Source organism: Dromiciops gliroides, chromosome 4, assembly GCF_019393635.1.
Source record: "Dromiciops gliroides isolate mDroGli1 chromosome 4, mDroGli1.pri, whole genome shotgun sequence".
Lineage (NCBI taxonomy): Eukaryota > Metazoa > Chordata > Mammalia > Microbiotheria > Microbiotheriidae > Dromiciops > Dromiciops gliroides.
In genome coordinates this window covers 199,539,089-199,557,447 of record NC_057864.1, presented here as the reverse complement: position 1 = coordinate 199,557,447, position 18,359 = coordinate 199,539,089, and the positions used below count along the sequence as shown (strand labels likewise).

At 45.7% G+C, this 18,359-nt stretch overlaps 1 protein-coding gene across 4 annotated transcripts in view; it reads left to right on the top strand.

Annotated features, from left to right (window-relative positions):
- RAB37 (RAB37, member RAS oncogene family) overlaps positions 1 to 18,247 on the top strand; it is a 92,311-nt gene extending 74,064 nt beyond the window's left edge. The window contains exons 1-9 of one of the 4 annotated variants that reach the window (XM_044005203.1): positions 6,711 to 6,846; positions 9,471 to 9,581; positions 11,304 to 11,345; positions 12,028 to 12,094; positions 12,226 to 12,278; positions 13,261 to 13,326; positions 14,849 to 14,905; positions 15,000 to 15,076; positions 15,269 to 18,247. In XM_044005203.1, coding sequence (XP_043861138.1) covers positions 6,754 to 6,846; positions 9,471 to 9,581; positions 11,304 to 11,345; positions 12,028 to 12,094; positions 12,226 to 12,278; positions 13,261 to 13,326; positions 14,849 to 14,905; positions 15,000 to 15,076; positions 15,269 to 15,377 — 675 coding nt within the window. In that variant the 5' untranslated portion in view covers positions 6,711 to 6,753 and the 3' untranslated portion in view covers positions 15,378 to 18,247. Of the gene's footprint in view, positions 1 to 6,710; positions 6,847 to 9,470; positions 9,582 to 11,303; positions 11,346 to 12,027; positions 12,095 to 12,225; positions 12,279 to 13,260; positions 13,327 to 14,848; positions 14,906 to 14,999; positions 15,077 to 15,268 lie in introns of those variants that run through there. The other 3 variants (XM_044005207.1, XM_044005206.1, XM_044005204.1) reach the window with 3 other exon arrangements.
- The last annotated feature ends 112 nt before the right edge of the window (positions 18,248 to 18,359 follow it).

Here is an 18,359-nt window from a genome sequence, read left to right as displayed (position 1 = left end):
AATGAAAGTGAAGGGCTTGCAGCCTCTGAGCGTGATAAGTGTAGTTCTCTGTGATTCTGATTAGGTCTGTCATGGATTGATGGTGACGATGACGATGGTGATGGCAATGATAATAGCTAGCATTGCTTTAGTGCCTTCGGGTTTGCAAAACATTTTATAAATATCTCATTTTATCCTCACAACAACTCTGGGAGGTAGGTGGGATAATAATGATTATCAGAAACTGAGGAAAACAGAGTGATCATAGTCACTCTGAGTAGTGAGTGTCTGAAGTCAAATTTGAATCTATCTTCCCAACATGGGGCCCAGTGCCCTATCTGTTGCACCACCTAGTTGTCTAAGTAACCTCACTAAGTATTTCTCTATCAGTTCCTGACTCCAGGATGGGTTTCCCTTGGGAACATAAGAATGTGGTAACAGGGGGCGGCTAGGTGGCACAGTGGATAAAACACCAGTCCTGGATTCAGGAGTACCTGAGCTCAAATCCAGCCTCAGACACTTGACACTTACTAGCTGTGTGACCCTGGGCAAGTCACTTAACCCCCATTGCCCCACAAAAAAAAAAAAAAGAATGTGGTAACAAAAATGGAGAAAATGTCTTCCCTTCTCAAGGATAGGCTTTATTTCACTAGTCAAAGAAATAGAAGAGATTTTCACTCACATTAGTGAACTGTCAAAATGCTTCCTTCTCTGGTGGGCTCCATCTCCCACAGGAACCTTCCAACTTGAAGTATTCAGAATCGCTATGGGGTTGACTCCTTTTCCTCTAAATCTGGGCTCGGACACTTACTAGCTGTGTGACCCTGAGCAAGTCACTTAACTGCTTCCTACTAAAATAAGGGAGAAACACTTAACTGCTGGTCTCAGTTTCCTCATCTATAAAATGAGCTAAAGAAGGAAATGGCAAACCACTCCAGTATCTTTGCCAAGAAAACCCCAAATGGGGTTATCAAGAGTCAAACATGACTGAACAAATTCTACCTCTTTCCAGGGACAGGAAATCACAAAAAATTAAAAGGATGCTATTAGAAAAGGTAGTCTGAAGTATCAGCATCCTTTTCTGCTTTTATTCATTCAACTCCTCCATTACAAATAAGGGTGTTCCAAAACCACTTTTTTTTTTTTAAGGCAATTGGGGTTAAGTGACTTTCCCAGGGTCACACAGCTAGTAAGTGTTAAGTGTCTGAGGTCACATTTGAACTCAGGTCCTCCTGAATCCAGGGCCAGTGCTCTATCCACTGCGCCGCCTAGCTGCCCCCCAAAACCATTCTTAAAGGTGTTCTGTCCCTTATGGCAAAGGTCTCCCCTCCAGAAAGATAACCTCCTGGTGTGCACAAATCCATAATCAGGTGAAAAGAAACCAGATGTGAAAAGTGTTTAAGCAATACCTCCTATTCCAGCAAATCTTCATTTTCCTCCATGTTGACCTCTTTAGTTGGGGCCTATGGTAGGCCTTCCTTGACCTTTAATTTGACTGTTTATGGTTGGTTAACCCCCTGAAATCCAAAGAGATAGAGACAAATTGACCTAGGTAGGTATATCTGTAGCCAATGCCCCAACCAGGTTTTGAGACTTGTTCACCCTTGGGCTTTGGATGGGCAATAACATGGGGTGGGGGTGGGGAGGTAACTTGGGCACACAATAGAAACTTGGAAACTTGAATCGATTGTTTATTGAAGTGAATTATGTAGTTCAGGAGATTTTTAATGTAGGGTCATGAACTTAAAATATGTATGTATGTATGCATACATATATTACTATATCTTTGTATTTTTATGTATCTTATTTAATGAATTTAAAACAGCCTTCTAAGAAAAGGTCCATAGACTTTATCGGGCTGCAAAAGAGGTCCAAGAAACAAACAAGATTAAGAACTTTTACAGTGGTGGAAAAAGCATTAGATTTTGAGTAAGGAGAACTGAGTTCAGATCTCAGATTTACAACTTGTATAACTTTAGGTAAGTCATAACTTCTGGGTCACAGTTTCCTCATCTATAAACTAAGGGACTTGGACTAGCTTTGAGCTCTAAATCCAAAGATCTTACTCATTAAATTGCTTTTTTTGTTTGTTTGTTTTGTTTTTTAGTGAGGCAGTTGGGGTTAAGTGACTTGCCCAGGGTCACACAGCTAGTAAGTGTCAAGGGTCTGAGGCTGGATTTGAACTCAGGTACTCCTAACTCCAGGGCTGGTGCTCTATCCACTGCACCATCTGGCTACCCCTCATTAAATTGCTACATACAAAAAAAAAACCCCAAAAAACAAAAAAACACCAGAGGCTCATATGAAAATTTAAATGCCACTGTTCTGACCTCTCTTACATACTCACTGATGACTCCTGCTGGTCATTTTAACCTGAATTCATCTCCATTCAGATGCTGAGAATAGCATACAAATACAGTAGCACATAAACTAACCTCCATACAAATACTGAGGATCTAATTAAATTAAATTTAACAAGTCTTCATTATATTATTTGCCTTAAGGCAACTATAAAGAGCCCTGGGCTCTGTACCTACTTCCCCAGAGTTGGCTTAGCTCTTTAGATTAATTACATAAAACATTTATTAAGTTTTTGTAATGTCTCAAGGATGAAGTCAACTCTCTAGGAGCCTATTACATTATAATGGAGGAAAGTTCCTAATAAAGAAAGGAAGGTAGAAAGGAGGAGGGGGTTCCAAGTAGGAACTAACCAATCTAGGAGTAAGTCTTTGGGTTGTCACCCTGGAGGAGGAGAGGAGGGGGAGGAGACCATCAAAGTGAAGCAGAAGGGAGAGTGAACTGGGAAGGAAATGAGATTCGAGGTTAATTTACTTCCTGGCTACTTTTGTGAACTTATTTGAGGTCACCAAAGGTCAGATATGACTGAAAAGGACTCAACAAAAATTTCTGTGATACATGGGACATCTAGTACAGTTGATCTTTCTCCACTGGTTTTGGAGTCAGAGAATCTGAGTGCTCTGTGGGCTCCTGGACAAGCCAATTCCCCTCTTTAGACCTCAGTTTCTTCCTCTCAAGTTTCCTCATCTCTAAAATGAGAGGGTTGGACTAAATGACCTCTTGGGTCCCTTCCAGCCCCAAATCTATGATCCTGTTGAGGGTGCAGAGCACTCCAGAAGTCACAGAGAACTTCTCCTTGAGAAACTAAACCAGAGGACAGATACATCTAGAGAGATAAGCAGAACCAGATCGGACTGAGCTAGCTTCGGGACCTCCACCCTTCATTCTGATCTCCCTTACCCCCAGGGGAGATAACTTTGGGTGTGGCTGCTGGCTTTGTATCCTGGAGAGAGAGATGGCTTGAGAGATCTGCAGCCACCCCTCACCCAATTCCCCCAGCTACCACCAGTGGGGGATGGTCCTCCCTCACTAAAGGAACTTTCCACAGGCAGATGGTCCCCTATAAAAGTACCTGCCCATCTCCTGCTAGAGGAGATTGGTACCTCAGAGCCACGTGCTTTGTTCCATACCTATCTCCCCATGAGAAGTCCAAGGATTTCTTTCATGGTTTCCCTACCCGCCTTTCCCTTCCCTTGCCCCTAAATAAACTACCATCTTATTCTAACTGCTTTTGTGTGCAAGAGGGTGTAATTCTTTTTTTTTTTTTTTTTTGCAGGGCGATGGGGGTTAAGTGACTTGCCCAGAGTCACACAGCTAGTAAGTGTCAAGTGTCTGAGGCCGGATTTGAACTCAGGTACTCCTGAATCCAGGGCCGGTGCTCTATCCACTGCGCCATCTAGCTGCCCCAGGTGTAATTCTTTAAAGAGGAATTCCTAAGAACCCCTACCCCTAACCCCAAACCCATACTCTATTTCCCCCATAACAATCCTATTCCCCTTCCCACACCTACACCCTGTTATGGTGGAAATTGGTGGGAGTTTGGGGTAGGGGTTCTTAAGAATCGAATTCCTCTTTAAAGAATTATACCCTCTACCACATAAATCCAATTAGAATAAAATAATAGTGTATTTAGGTGCTAGGGAAAGGAAACCAAGAGAGAAGTCCTTGTACTTCTTCTCATGGAGAGAAGGCATGGCACAGAGGTGTGGCTCTCTGAAATACCTTTCTCCAGGAGCAGGAGACAGGCAGATACTTTTATAGAGGACCTACAATGGTCCGATGGGGTGATCATCTGACTGTGGAAAGTTCCCTTATTGGGGGAGGATCATCCCCCACTGGTGGTGGCTGGGGGAAGTTGGGTGAGGGATGGCCCCAGATCTCTCAAGCCATCTCTGTCTCCCTCAAGCCACAAAGGAAGCAGCCACACCTAATCTTATCTCCCCGAGGGTGGGAGAGACTGGAAAGAAGCGTGGCAGTCCTGGAGCTAACTCAGTTCAGATCTGGTGCCGCTTATCTCTTTAGGTGTGTCTGTCCTTTGGTTTAGTTTCTCAAGAAGGTTCCCTAATTTCCCCCAGAAAACTTCTGAGGTATCCCAGGTATCCCCCACCATCATTCCCCCACTCACTCCCCCCCCCACTACTCCCCCCCCCCCCACACACACACACTCACCATACATCCTTACACCACCCCTGACAGTTTATCACAATCCTCTCTTCAGATATTACCAAGATGATCCAGGTATTTGTTCTTAATCATTCTTGGGAGCATTGAGCTGTAGGCAGCTGTATGGAGCACAGGGCTGCAGATAAGAGGCTTAACACTCTCAACCAGTTTCTTGTTTCTGAGACAAATCAGTTCAACCAGACCTTGCAGGGCATGAGAGCTGTGTAATAGTGGAAGACCACAGGCATGGAATCTGAGAAGCCATCTTGTTTTGTTCAGTCATTTTTCAGTTGTGTCTGACTCTTCTTTGCAAAGACAATGGAGTAGTTTGCCATTTCCTTCTCCAGTTCATTTTACAGATGAGGAAACTGAGGCAAACAGGGTTAAAGTAACTTGCCCAGGTTCACACAGCTAGTAAGTGCGAGGCCACATTTGAACTCAGGAGGATGAGTCTTCTTGACTCTAGCCACCCCCCCATTCTGTTCTAGTTCACCCCATAGCTTAATAGAAATTTCCTGTACAGTTTTTAAATTATCATCCTTATCCAGGTTGTCTGAAGATTTCCAAAGACAGGGAATAATTATCTCCCTCTAGTCAAGCAGGGTTTCTTAACCTGGTGTGAATTTAAAAAAAAATAATAATAACTTGGGGCAGCTAGATGGCGCAGTGGTAAAGCACCGGCCCTGGATTCAGGAGTACTTGAGTTCAAATCCGGCCTCAGACACTTGACACTTACTAGCTGTGTGACCCTGGGCAAGTCACTTAACCCTCATTGCCTTGCAAAAAAAAAATTAATAACTCAATATAATGTATTTCCTTTGTATATACTTTGCACATTTAAAAACGTTCTTCTAGGGGGCAGCTAGGTGGCGCAATGGATAAAGCACCGGCCCTGGATTTAGGAGTACCTGAATTTAAATCCGGCTTCAGACATTTGACACTGGTTGTGTGACCCTGGGCAAGTCACAACCCTCATTGCCCCGCAAAAATAAAATAAAATAAAATAAAATAAAATAAAATAAAATAAAATAAAATAAAATAAAATAAAATATAAAATAAAATAAAATAAAATAAAATAAAATAAAATAATCTCGCAGGCAAGGTCGGTGTGCCCTGCGAACTCTCACTGCCAGAACCTCGGGGCAAAGGCTCTGCCCCCTTCCCTGTCTTCCTCCCTAGGTCCATGACACCAAAATAGTCAAGACTCCCTGCTCTAGTGAAACGTGACTTTGCGAGAGCTGTGCTTGTTAGGAAGTTCTAGCTGTAGAATGAGGGAGAGCTGGGGCTTGGAGAGCAGCAGGAAGGTAGGCTACAGGTTCGACACTAACTGAATCTGCAATTTCACGCAATGAAACTTGTGTATGAGGGGGCAGCTAGGTGGTGCAGTGGATAGAGCACCGGCCCTGGAGTCAGGAGTACCTGAGTTCAAATCCGACCTTAGACACTTAACACTTACTAGCTGTGTGACACTGGGCAAGTCACTTAACCCCAATTGCCTCACCAAAAAAAAAAAAAGAAAGAAAGAAAGAAAGAAAAGGAACTTGTGTATGAGAGTAGCAGAGACGTAGTAAAGAAACCAAACAAAACAACCCGAGACCCAGCTAGAGCGCAGAGTGGATTCACTCAGCTTTTCCAAGTCTGACCCCACGTGCTGCAGGAGTTACAGGGTAAAACCCAGACCATCTGGACAGCTCTCGGTCTCCACCTGCTAGCCCAATGTATACCCCGGGCCCAGTGTATACCCCGGGGAAGCAATAAAGGGTTGGAGCTGGAACTGATGGAGTCTTCAATCTCGTTCTTCAGTCAAGGGTTGGTTCCTAGCTTCCTTGGTTTGTACCTTGACGGAGCAGTCCTAGGGCTTGGCAAGAGACTTGGCTCAGCAGTCCCTGAGAACCAGGATCGGCCAGCCATCCTCGGGAGTCCCGCCCCTGCTCGCCCCTTCGGTCCGTCCCTACCCTTGCCTCCGCTAGTCCCTCCCCGCTGGGGGAATGGACGAAGAATGGGGGAGCTGCCCCGGGGAAGCGAGGGGCGGGGGTGGGGGTAGGGCCCCAGGAGCCGACCTGGGAGAAGGCTGTCTAACCCACTTGGGGCCAGCTCCTGAGCGGAGTTAGCGGATCCAGGCACAGACTGGCCCCGGAGGGGCGTGAAGGGGGGAGGGGGGGGGGCAGAAGAAAGTGAAGAGTGGAGCCGCGGGCGGGGCAAAGCGGATTTTCTCCGTAGTCGTCAGTCTGGGCTAGCCTCTCAACCAGAGACATGAGGAGCCCCTTTGGCACCACTGTTACCCGGGATAGCGGGGCCCCGCAGCGCTTTTCGCCCAGAAGTCCAAGCTACGATCTCGCAGGCAAGGTCGGTGTGCCCTGCGAACTCTCACTGCCAGAACCTCGGGGCAAAGGCTCTGCCCCCTTCCCTGTCTTCCTCCCTCCCTCTTTTTCTCTCCTACCTGAATTGAGCCAATCCGGGCTCAGTTCCTAGCCCCATCTCGCTCCGGGCATCCTAGTTCTTCTTGGTGCTAAGGTAGTCTAGTTGCTGTTGGTGAAACTGCCCCCAGGGTCCTCCCAAACTTCTTTGCCAGTTTTCTTTGCTCAGCCGGGCGAATGAATGTGATGGTCAGGGGGAACCCAGGCTAGGGAGCCTCCTTCCCACCCTCACCCTCAATTCTCTGTTCCAGCTAGATTCCTGGAAAAAATTTCCAGAGATCAAGAGTATCTCCAGTGGGAGGGAGCCCCGTCCCTAGAAAGCCCCCAAAGCACTTCTCCCAATCTAATAGTTCGAAGGTTTAGGAGGTTAGGGAGAGAAGATTTGGAAGGAGGTGCCCTGCCCCTTAGGGATAGGAGTTGCTCCGGTAAATGGGATCCGGATTTGGAGGGAGGGGGAAAAGACCTTCAAGATTATCTAGTATGAGTCACTTTACAAACGAGGAAACCGACCTAGTGAGGGGAAGTAACTTGCTGCGTCTCGGTACTAAGAACCATGGCCAGTTTCTGAACCTTAGGTGTTCTGTCTATCCATTGCTCAAATCCAATCCTTTCTCAAGGGCTTTTTGAGTTAAAAATATCCTAAAATAGAGTCAAGTGGTGTGCTTTCCCCCGTTCGTCACCGGGTTCTGGAGCCTTTCCCTCTTCCTGTCTCCAAGTTCACCATAATAGACTTGTAGGAATACCCCTGGGCTAGTCAGTTAGAGTCACTCTTTTTCTCCAGAGAAATCAAACCTAAGATGACTAGCTTCATTTAACCTTGTCCTGGAAGAGTTCAGTTATCCCTATGTACTCCAAAAAAGATAATAGAAAAGTGAGTCCTCCCACGCAACAAGCCTTTATTAAGCTCAAGAAACCTGTCTAGTTGTTAGAAGCCCTCGCCTTCAATGAGCTTACATTCTGTTGAGAGAGACAAAATGAACATATGTAATATACAGGTAGTATACAGGATAAATACAAAAGAAATCCCAGAAAATTAGGGAAAGAGAGAGCTGTAGCAGATGGGAGGGGGGAGATTAGGAAAGGTTTATTGTAGGAAGTGGGGCTTGAGCTGAGTGATTCTAAGGCATTCCCAGCATATGGAACAGGTAGCCCAAATGCAGAGTCTGGAGATGAGTGTGTATTGTAAGGAACAACAAGAAGGTTGTACTTGAAAGGGTCGATATATTCAGTCTCAGTCATGGATCCTTTTGGGCACAGGGTATATATTTGGGCATTGCTACTTCTTCTGTGTCACCTTGGAAAAGAACCCTGCCCTTCCCCATCCCAGAGCACTTCAGAATACATTCCATTCATCAGGAGCAAATGGACAGAGAGTCCTGAGGTCTTGGTTTGGGCCATTCAGAAGTGCCTACTGTTGTGGTGGGAAGTGGGCTTCCCAAAAACTCACACATGGGGGTCTTAATATATGGCAGTTGAATCAAAAACTTAATTGGATTAGGGAAGGGAAGGAGAAATGCTCATGCCCAATGTCCTGGGAGGTAAGAGAACCCCGGCATCTAAATTGTTGATAACAGCTCATAAGTCCCTAGTTCAACTGTTTGCTTAGAAGGTGGAGATGCTGGGTGGCCTGTTTATGTTTGTATTTAGTGGCATTCACCTGACTGGGAGAGTAACTAGTATGATATATAAAACCACTCCTCTCTCCCCATAACTGGACTTAGAGATTCCAGAAGCCTGAGAAACTAGGAATAGGTATCTAGGGTGCATGTACTCCCTTATCTACCCTCTCCTTTCACCCCAGGGGTAAACTGTTCAACCAGGTTGTTAGCCAGTTGTATCAGCTTGTAGGTACAGAATATTTGTACTGGAAGAGACTTTATCAAGCATTTAGTCCAGTGGCCTCATTTTACAGATGAGGAAACATGTCCCACAAAAGTCATTCACCCTTGCCCAAAGAGCCAATACTAGGCTCCATGTTCAGGGTACTTTCCACCACACCATGTTTCATGTGTCCTCCCCACTCAACCTTAATCCGGGAACTAGAGTTCAAGACAAATTGGGAGGAATGCTTATGGTAAAATACTATTTCCCAAGTGCTGATTAGAAAGGTATGTGGGTGGGGCTGGGGAGAAGCCAACTGGGCTTCACCTCCCATGAGAATCTCTACCACTAAGTATCTGGCAAGTGGTCATCCAGGCTTCGTTTCAAGACTTCCACAATGAAGGAGAATTGTCTCCTTCCCAAAGCTGCCAGTTCTAATTATTAGGAAGTTTTTCATGAAATGAAGACTAAATTTGTGCCTTTTCCCTTCAGTTTATGCCCACTGCACCTTCTTCTGCTCTCTAGAAACCAACAAAACAATCTCCTTCCTTCTGTCTTCCCTCATGTATCCCAGTCCTGAGCCTCTTGCTGTCAAACTCCCCCAATCAACAGACAAGAAATTAATAAGCACCTACTACTTGCAGGCAACTGCTAATACATTCCCCTCCCCTTCATCCACTACCTCTTGTGTCCTGCCTAACCCTATTAACCCAAATCTGCCCCATCTTATAGGTAATGCTGTTGGGAGACTCAGGCGTTGGGAAAACCTGTTTCCTGATCCATTTCAAAGACGGGGCTTTCCTGTCCGGGACCTTCATAGCCACTGTCGGCATAGACTTCCGGGTGAGGTGGCTGTGGGCTCCTCCAGACAGATGGGGCCTTGGGGCTACAGCTCATGGCCAGTGGGGTCATCGTCCACCTTCCTTCCATCCTTGTCTGTTGGGGGTTCACACAGAAGAGCTCTGCATTCAAGTTCTTATGCTCTTGTTGCTTAGTGGACTTATGGGAACTGTACAATCCCTAGGTTTTGTCACCACCAGGGAAATCTGGGAAGAATGATCATAACATTTACCTGTTAGGCATAGCAAGGGGGAGAATGATTCTTCGCCTCTCCTTTTTTTTTTGTTTTGTTTTGGTTTTTTTGAAGGGCAATGAGGGTTAAGTGACTTGCCCGGAGTCACACAGCTAGTAAGTGTCAAGCGTCTGAGGCCAGATTTGAACTCAGGTCCTCCTGAATCCAGAGCCAGTGCTTCCTCCACTGTGCCACCTATCTGCCCCCTTCCCCTCTCCTTTTGGTTGGAATGCTATCTTCTTTGCTTTATTTTTCCTGTTGCCTTCTGGAGAAGATGCTTCCTGATTCTCTCAACTAGTCAATCCTTTATGTAGGTTACACAGTACAAATCTTTGTACTAGGGATTAGGATAAAGAACAGACACAGTCGGGGGCAGCTAGGTGGCACAGTGGATAAAGCACCAGCCCTGGATTCAGGAGAACCTGAGTTCAAATCTGACCTCAGACACTTAACACTTACTAGCTGTGTGACCCTGGGCAAGTCACTTAACCCCAATTGCCTCACCAAAAAAAAAAAGAAAGAAAGAACAAACACAGTCACACAGTCTCTTACCACATAGAACTTGTAGTCTAGTAGGACTGGATGTCGTGGGAAAGACATTGGACATTACATGGTCCATAATTTCTCTGGGTTCTCCTTCTGTGGAAAAGGGTCTAAGAGAACTTCAAAGACTTGCTTTCTTGGTTCAACCATCTTGCCATCAATCTCAGGACTGACTTATCCAGCAGGACTGGGAGAAGTCATCATTTATGTTTGCCCCAGCCCAGAGATATGAGATTGTTGGACCACTGGAGTCAGCCCCCAAACCACTTTGTTATATATGAGCATAAAGAACTGACAGTCTAATTAGGAGGAAGGGATTATAGGAGGTCACGGGAAATGAAGCTGGATGGTAGCTGGTGCAGTGTAATAGTTCCATGGAGGTGATTCTGTACCTATCCTCCTTAATTAAACATCTGAATCCTACACTAACTTGGCCCAGCCACTAAGTGGTAGTTCCAAGTCAAAGTCCACAGGGTGGACAGTCATGGTGATATCAATAAACATTTACTAAGCAACTACTATATGCAAGATACAGTGACAAAACTGAATATTTTCTGGGGTGACAGACATAGAGTGGAGGCTGGATAAAGAAAGTCCTGGCCGTTCATCAAGAATTAGGGCTCCCCCTTTCAACTACACAATGCCTCAATCCATACTCCACCATCCCAATTCAGAAGTGGAATAAAGAACAGGAGAGGGAAGTTAGGGGGAAAAATGGCTGGAATAAGGAAAGCTGAAAGCCAGATGTAACCCTTCTACTCCTGAGGCTCCTCCCACCTCCATGGGTGGGTTTGACCAGAAGTGATACTGGGTCTTTCCAAATCCCCCAAGCTCCCTGGAGAGGGTCAGGGTATGAGACCTCTCTAAGATGGTATGCTAAAAGATGAGGAACTTGAGTACCCCAAACATTCCCAGTTTCCCTCCATGCTTATTGTCTACTTCTTTTCTAGAATAAGGTGGTGACTGTGGATGGCATGAAGGTGAAGCTGCAGGTAAAATGAGAGATTGGGGTTGGGGGATGGGCAGAGGAGGGGGGATGGTCAGGCTGCCTATGCTGATAGGACTTAGCCACCGGAGGCCTGTCAAGGGTTGTGGTTGTGTTCTGTTTGGGGTAATTTCCTGTGGGGCCCTAGAGAGAGAGAGAGGAAGTTGCTCTTGTCTATAGAAATAACAGTTTTTAAGCTCCCTGACTTCTATTGTAGGTTTCTCTCAATTTAGGGTTTCTCTTTCTAGCCCTGCCCCAAGGCTTTTGAACAAATATTTTAGAAGCCTTCCATGTCCAGTCCCCCTTTCACATTAGAAGTGATTTCCTCCTCCAGTGCTGAGGGAACATCTTATGCTTACTCTTCCCCACCCAATATTGGAGATTAGGGTGAAAAGATCTCCCTAGAAGGAGCCTGAAAAAATCCCAGGAGGTCAGAACATTAGACAGACAGTGTCCAAGGGCTCTGGACCAGTACTTTCCTTCTTCTCTCAGGAAAGGACATGGTCCCTCCCAGGCTACCAGACACATGCCCCCACTACACTTTAGGGCATTCCACTTGTGCACCTTGCACAGTACAAGAGGGATCTGTCGAACTTTCCTTTATCTCACTCACTTCAAAGGGATTTCTTTTCCCTAGAGTGGCTGGTTCTGTTCTCTCGGCTTCTTACTGATTTTCTGTCTCCTCTTAGATTTGGGACACAGCAGGGCAGGAACGATTCCGAAGTGTCACCCATGCCTATTACCGGGATGCCCAGGGTAGGTCTCTTTACCCTCTCCCCAGGAGTTCTGTGCCCTATACCCTTCCTCTACAGTTCCTCTCTCCTTGATCCTTCCTGCATCAACTGCAGAGCCCCCAAATTGCCACTGTGCTTTTTCTCCCCTTCTAGCCCTGCTCCTGCTCTATGATATCACCAACAAATCTTCCTTCGACAATATCCGGGTAGGTCCCTCCCTTTCTGTGGCTCCCTTAGCACCCAAGGGCAGGACTCTCTCCCCACTGGTACTCCCTTCCCTTGGGTAAAACTATTTTCTAAAAGCTGATGAGTTGATGAGTCAGAAGCAGATAACTGCCCCTTGTGTTTTTATTAGCAAATAAGCTGAATTCTTAAGAAGCCTTTGGCCTCTCCTAGGCTCTATGAACCACCTGCACAGCTCTGAAAATAGTTCTGTGAGTGATTCACATACACCTTTCATATAAAAGTACACAAGAACAACTTCAGCCTCTTTTTTAGTTACTTACACCCGACACGGGACATGGGAATCTCTTTTCAGGTGAGAGGGGAATAAACAGTATACCCCTCAAAGGTCCAAACTCTACTATTTACTACGTGATAACAGAACTATACTAAATACTGTGAAAATTACAAAGGAGTGACATAAGACAGTCCCTGAAGGAGCTTACAGTGCAATGGGGAGATAACACAAACATTTCCGTGCCAGATGGGGTTTGGAGAAAAGAGAGAGTGCTGTGGTTTGGGCAGTCAGGGAAGGAAAGCCTCACAGAAGAAGCCTTGAAAGAAAGAAAGAAAGAAAGAAAGAAGAGCTGGGTCTTGAAATAAGGATTCCAACCCAGAGATTTTGGAGTGGTATGAAGGCCTCTTCAAGATTCCATTCCTACTACTCTGCAGCACTGGAGATATTTTGCCTGTACATGCATGTACATGTACACACACTTGTAAACATATACATGCATGTATAGGTACGTACATGTACATATACACATATTTATGTACATATGTGCTCACACATATATAGATCTATATCTATATATAGATCTGTATATAGAAAACATTGCATTAGAATGTAACCTTATTAGGGGAACTGGGAAGGGGAAGAGCATTGATTGGGATAGATGGGGATCTTCTCAGGCTGGAAATCCTGCAATCCAGTCAGGTCCCTTTTTTTCCCATCCTCTCCTATAGGCCTGGCTGACTGAGATACATGAGTACGCCCAAAAGGATGTGGTGATCATGTTGCTAGGCAATAAGGTACGTATTGCTTCTGGGCCAATTACCCCACTAACTCTCCACCCTCCTTCAGTGTCACAAACTACCTCCTCCTCTATTTTTTAAAAAAACATTTATTCGAATGTTTTTATTTTATATTACCTACATCATGTGTGCATCTTCTTTCTCCCTGAGTTATAAAACAGAATAAAATAAGACTTTTTGTAAAGTTTAATAACGCTAGTTAGTTTTAAAAAAGTATTTCAGAACATAGTCTCCCCCTCTCCCCAGTTTTCTGAAGAGAAGAAGAATGGAGGTGTCTTCTCCTATCTTTTCTTTGAAAGACTCCGTAGGGTATAGTGGATAGAATATTGAACAGTTAGGAAAAACTGAGTTCAAATTCTACCTCAGATGCTATGTGACCATGGGCAAGTCATTAAATCTTTCTTAATTTTTTAAATTAAAAAAAAAATTTTTTTGCAGGCAATGGGGGTTAAGTGACTTGCCCAGGGTCACACAGATAGTAAGTGTCAAATGTCTGAGGCCGGATCCGAACTCAGGGACTCCTGAATCCAGGGCCGGTGCTTTAACCACTGTGCGATCTAGCTGCCCTGGAGTCAGGAGTCCCTGAGTTCGAATCCGGCCTCAAACACTTAACACACACTTACTAGCTGTGTGACCCTGGGCAAGTCACTTAGCCCCAATTGCCTCACTAAAAAACAAAACAAATAAAATGTAAGGTGGGAGTTGGAGAGGAAGCTTGGCCATTGCTTTAATGGCATTCAGTTTGGGTTTTGATTTATTAAACTAAATTGATAAGTTCATTTATTTATTTTTCCCAGTATATTTTTATTTCATTAAATATTTCTCAATCACATGTAAACAATTTTAATATTCATTTGAAAAAAATCTTGAGTCCAAATTCTCTTCCTCCTTCTTTCCCCTTACTTCCTCCTCTATTAAAAAAAAATCTACGAGAGCTATGAAGGCATATGTGTATATGTTGTGGAGGAAGGTAGCGTCTCTGGCTCTTCTATTTCATACACTCCCACATTTCTTCCCTTCAGGATTCAAATCTTTCTGACTAGGAGATTTCAGAGAGGATGTAGGGGATGGCCTTTTCCGTCTCTCATCACATATAGGGAAGGTCTGAACTGCCTTTCCATATCGGAATTAAGTTTGAGGACTGAGGCTGGGAACAATTGACTCCCCCCCCCCCTTCCTTTCTGGGAAGGATTTCCAAATCCCTGGCTCTAATGGGACCTTACCACATTAGCCAGAGTCTTCTGTGTCCTAAGTTGATATCTCTGGGAATCTAAGAGTGTTCAGTTACCAAGCCCAAGTAAAACTAATGTCTTAGCCATAGGTCTTCTCAGTACTCAGCTCCAACCCCATCTCCTTGGCACTGTCTGAAGCCACTCAACTGTTCTTGAGTCTCACAGGCAACCAGCAGAGGGCAGGCAGGGCCCATGCTCTGGGAAAGGGAGAGACTTGGGTTCTGGTGGGAGAGGAGGGTAGAGAGAGAAGATATCCCTCTCCAGAGTGATATGTGTGGATTTTGCAGGCGGATGTGAGCAGAGAAAGGGTAGTCCGATCAGAAGATGGAGAGACATTGGCCAGAGTAAGTGATTGCCCATGGGCTACAGAGAGGGTTGAGGGAAGGACTGACCAGAGGGAACGAACAGTGGAGCCTGAGAATACTTTGTACTTGACAGGAATATGGTGTGCCTTTCATGGAAACCAGTGCTAAGACCGGCATGAATGTGGAGTTAGCCTTTTTGGCTATTGCCAGGTCAGTCCATGTGACGGGGGCGGGGTGGGGGTGGGGGTCCTTTCTTGGGAATGGGCAGGGGGGTGGAGAAGAGTGTCACCACCACCATCCCCAGCAGTAAAGTAAATGTCCCAGAACATGAAGGGTTCACTTCTGAGCCTGGGGATTGGGGGACTCTTTTGAAACTGTGATCTCAACCCTGGCCTCTTTCAGGGAGCTGAAGTACCGAGCTGGGCGACAAGAGGCAAATGAGCCCAGCTTCCAGATTCATGACTATGTGGAATCCCAGAAGAAACAGCCTAGCTGCTGCCCATTTGTGTAAGAGAAAAGGGGCAGAGGGAGCCTGGGAAAAACCACTGGGCTTAGCGCTTTTCCCCACCTGAACTCTTAAACATCTTGAGTACTCCAGTGGGGGAATGAGTTCCCCAACAGAAAACAAGGCACATAGGGGAGAAGCATAAGCAATGCCAAAGAAATAAGTTGCACATACACACCATCCCATCACTGCTTTCCCCCAGGAGGGACCTAGATTCCTGCAACAGGCTTACCCCAGGTTGCCCTGCTCCCCTTTTCCCAATGGTTATAGTTTCTGAGTTCCTGGGGAAGTGTGGGTCTGTGGACATTTAAGGACCAAAGACACTTTTAAGCTAAATTTTGTTCTGGTACCACAATAGTGAAAACTTTGGAAAATAGAAAACCTGGTTCCCGCAGAGAAACAGGCAGAGGTCAGGGGCTCATAATCTCCTTATTGCCTTTCAGTTCAGGGCTCCCCCACCCCCCATCCAAACTTCTCTGGTTAAGCCCCCCAGCTGAGTGACTAGAGAGACTGTGGCTTTGTTCCAGCTCAATAGGAGATGCCAGAAAAGGGCAATTAGTGACCACCATAGCCCCCACTAGACTTTAGCTCATGAGAGGCAGCCTTTGTACTTTTGCCTTGCTGGACTTCCCAGGGACCACAATAACCACTGAATCACTGTGGTCTGACCCGAAGTGTGATTCCCAAGCATCAAAAGTCAAATGAGTCAAAACCTCAGGAGAATATAGATGTGAAGGTGTAAATTGGGTTTCAGCTTTGTGTGTGGGTGTGGGCGCCTTGTAGGGAAAGGAAGAAGTAGCACAAGTTCAGCTGGCTTTATCTACCTTCTTTCCCTGGATTCCCATCAAGTTCCCATTTAAGAATAAAATAGCTCATTCCTGATGTCCTTCTCCCCCTCTTGAACTCCAGCCCCAGCCACTCATCTGAGGCACTTGACAAAAGGGATTCTGGGCTCCCTCATCACTTATTTCTGGGCTTCCTTGCAGGCCAGCTTCAAGTTGCCTGAGAGTAAGTATCCATGCTGGGGAGTTCCATCCTAGGCAAGGACTTCAGTGTTAGTGAGCAGCTGAGGGTCAAGTCAAGAATTTTCTCTTCTTGACCCAAGGCTTTTGGTAAACATGCAATCTCAACATACGGCTTCTTTTTTTTGTTGTTGTTAATTTTAGTGAGGCAATTGGGGTTAAGTGACTTGCCCAGGGTCACACAGCTAGTAAGTGTTAAGTGTCTGAGATTTGAACTCAGGTACTCCTGACTCCAGGGCCGGTGCTCTTATCCACTGCGCCACCTAGCTGCTCCTCAACATATAGCTTCTTAGAGTAGTTTTAACATTTCTCAGGGTCACACAGTTAGTAAGTGTTTAAGGTCACATTTGAACTCAGGTCCTCCTGAAACCATAAATCAGGGCCAATGCTTTAATCCACTGTACCACCTAGCTGCCCCTCCTCCCTCCCTTCCATCTCTTCCTTCCTTGAGGATTGGGCCCTAGCTGGCCTTCACCTACATTGTCAATCTCCTTACCACATTCAGGTTAAGGAGAAACTCCAGGTCTTTGACTCAGATAAAGGAAACAGAATGAAGCAAACTGAGAGACCTGCCTCTCCCATTAAAACTGGCCCCAAACCATCTTCCCTTGCATTGTTCTAAGCATCAGGTGCCAAAAAGGTCTGATGGGGTTCCCCTTCCTCTTTCTACTCACCCTGGTTCAGGATCCAGAACCCCCACTGGGAATGAGGCTAGATCAATTGGGGCTCAGGAGATAGGGTTTTTTGTTTTGTTTTCTGAATAAGTTATGTATCGAGCCAGATCATCATGGTTAGGGCCTCTGGAGGGTACCCAAGACATTGGTTTCCTAAAGTCTTATCTCACCTACCACAAGACAGGTGGACTCTGTAGGGATAGGTATCACAAACCCTTATGAGATCTGCCCATTTACTTTCTTCCAGTTAGTCCAAACTCCTTATGTCCAACCCTGCTTTCTTGCCTTCATCCCCACTCCAATTCAGACCTAAGCATGAGACAGTCTGGGAAAGATGGGCATTAGAGTCTTGTGTGGCTGTCTCAGTTTGGTTTTCAAGTCAGAGATCAAAAACCTTGGCCTATGATAAAGCAGGCCTTCCAGCTTGGTCTCCAAAAGGTAGCTCTAGACTTCTTCCAGCCCCAGCAAGAAATCTTCTCTAGAGCTCCAGCAATCTTTTCTAGGGACCCATGTCTTGCATGAATGTGATGCTTCTTATTCTGGTTAATATTGGCATTTGTGTGTTTTTCAGAATTAAACTGCAGTATTTTGGAGAGTATACCAAGTCCCACGAATTCCTTGAAGAGGGTTTGGTGGGAGGCAGTGGGCTCTACCTCTTCCTGCTTAGGTAGATTGCATGGGAAAACCCAAAGACCAGGACCAGGCTTTCCCCCCTTTCCCTACGATTCCTAGAGGCCCCAGCTTGCTGTTGATAAGGCCAAGGGAACGAGAATCATCCAAAGTGAAGCATTCTTCAGAAAGCCCTAGCAATTTGGCATCCTAAAGATTCCCCAAGAGCACTATGGGTAATGTACCTGTAGGGGAAAGTGTGCTTTTTTTTTTTTTTTTTGCCCCAGGACATTTTTTCCTGTGGAATCTGCTTTGGGAATTTTGTCTGATCTGGATAAAAGCCAAGCTGTGTTGTGGCTCTACTCTCGAAGTCCCAATTTCCTCGGGCTGTCACCTTGATCCTTAACAGGCCCCACTACCTCCTCCCTGCCTCTCCACTCCCCCTTCTCTTTGCCAGATTGGACGAGATATCCCTTCCCCTTTCCCTTTGGAAAAACCACATTAACCTGCGGACTCCTCTTCCCCGGGAGAAGTGGGGGTGGGTTATACCTCCCCAATCCTCCCCCTCTCACCCCCCACCCCCAGCAGAACTAGAAAATTTAGGATCGTGCCTTTGTATTTGGTATCAAACAGCTTCACAAGGGGTTCCAAAAGGCTCCATAAAATTGAAGGATGTTGTTATT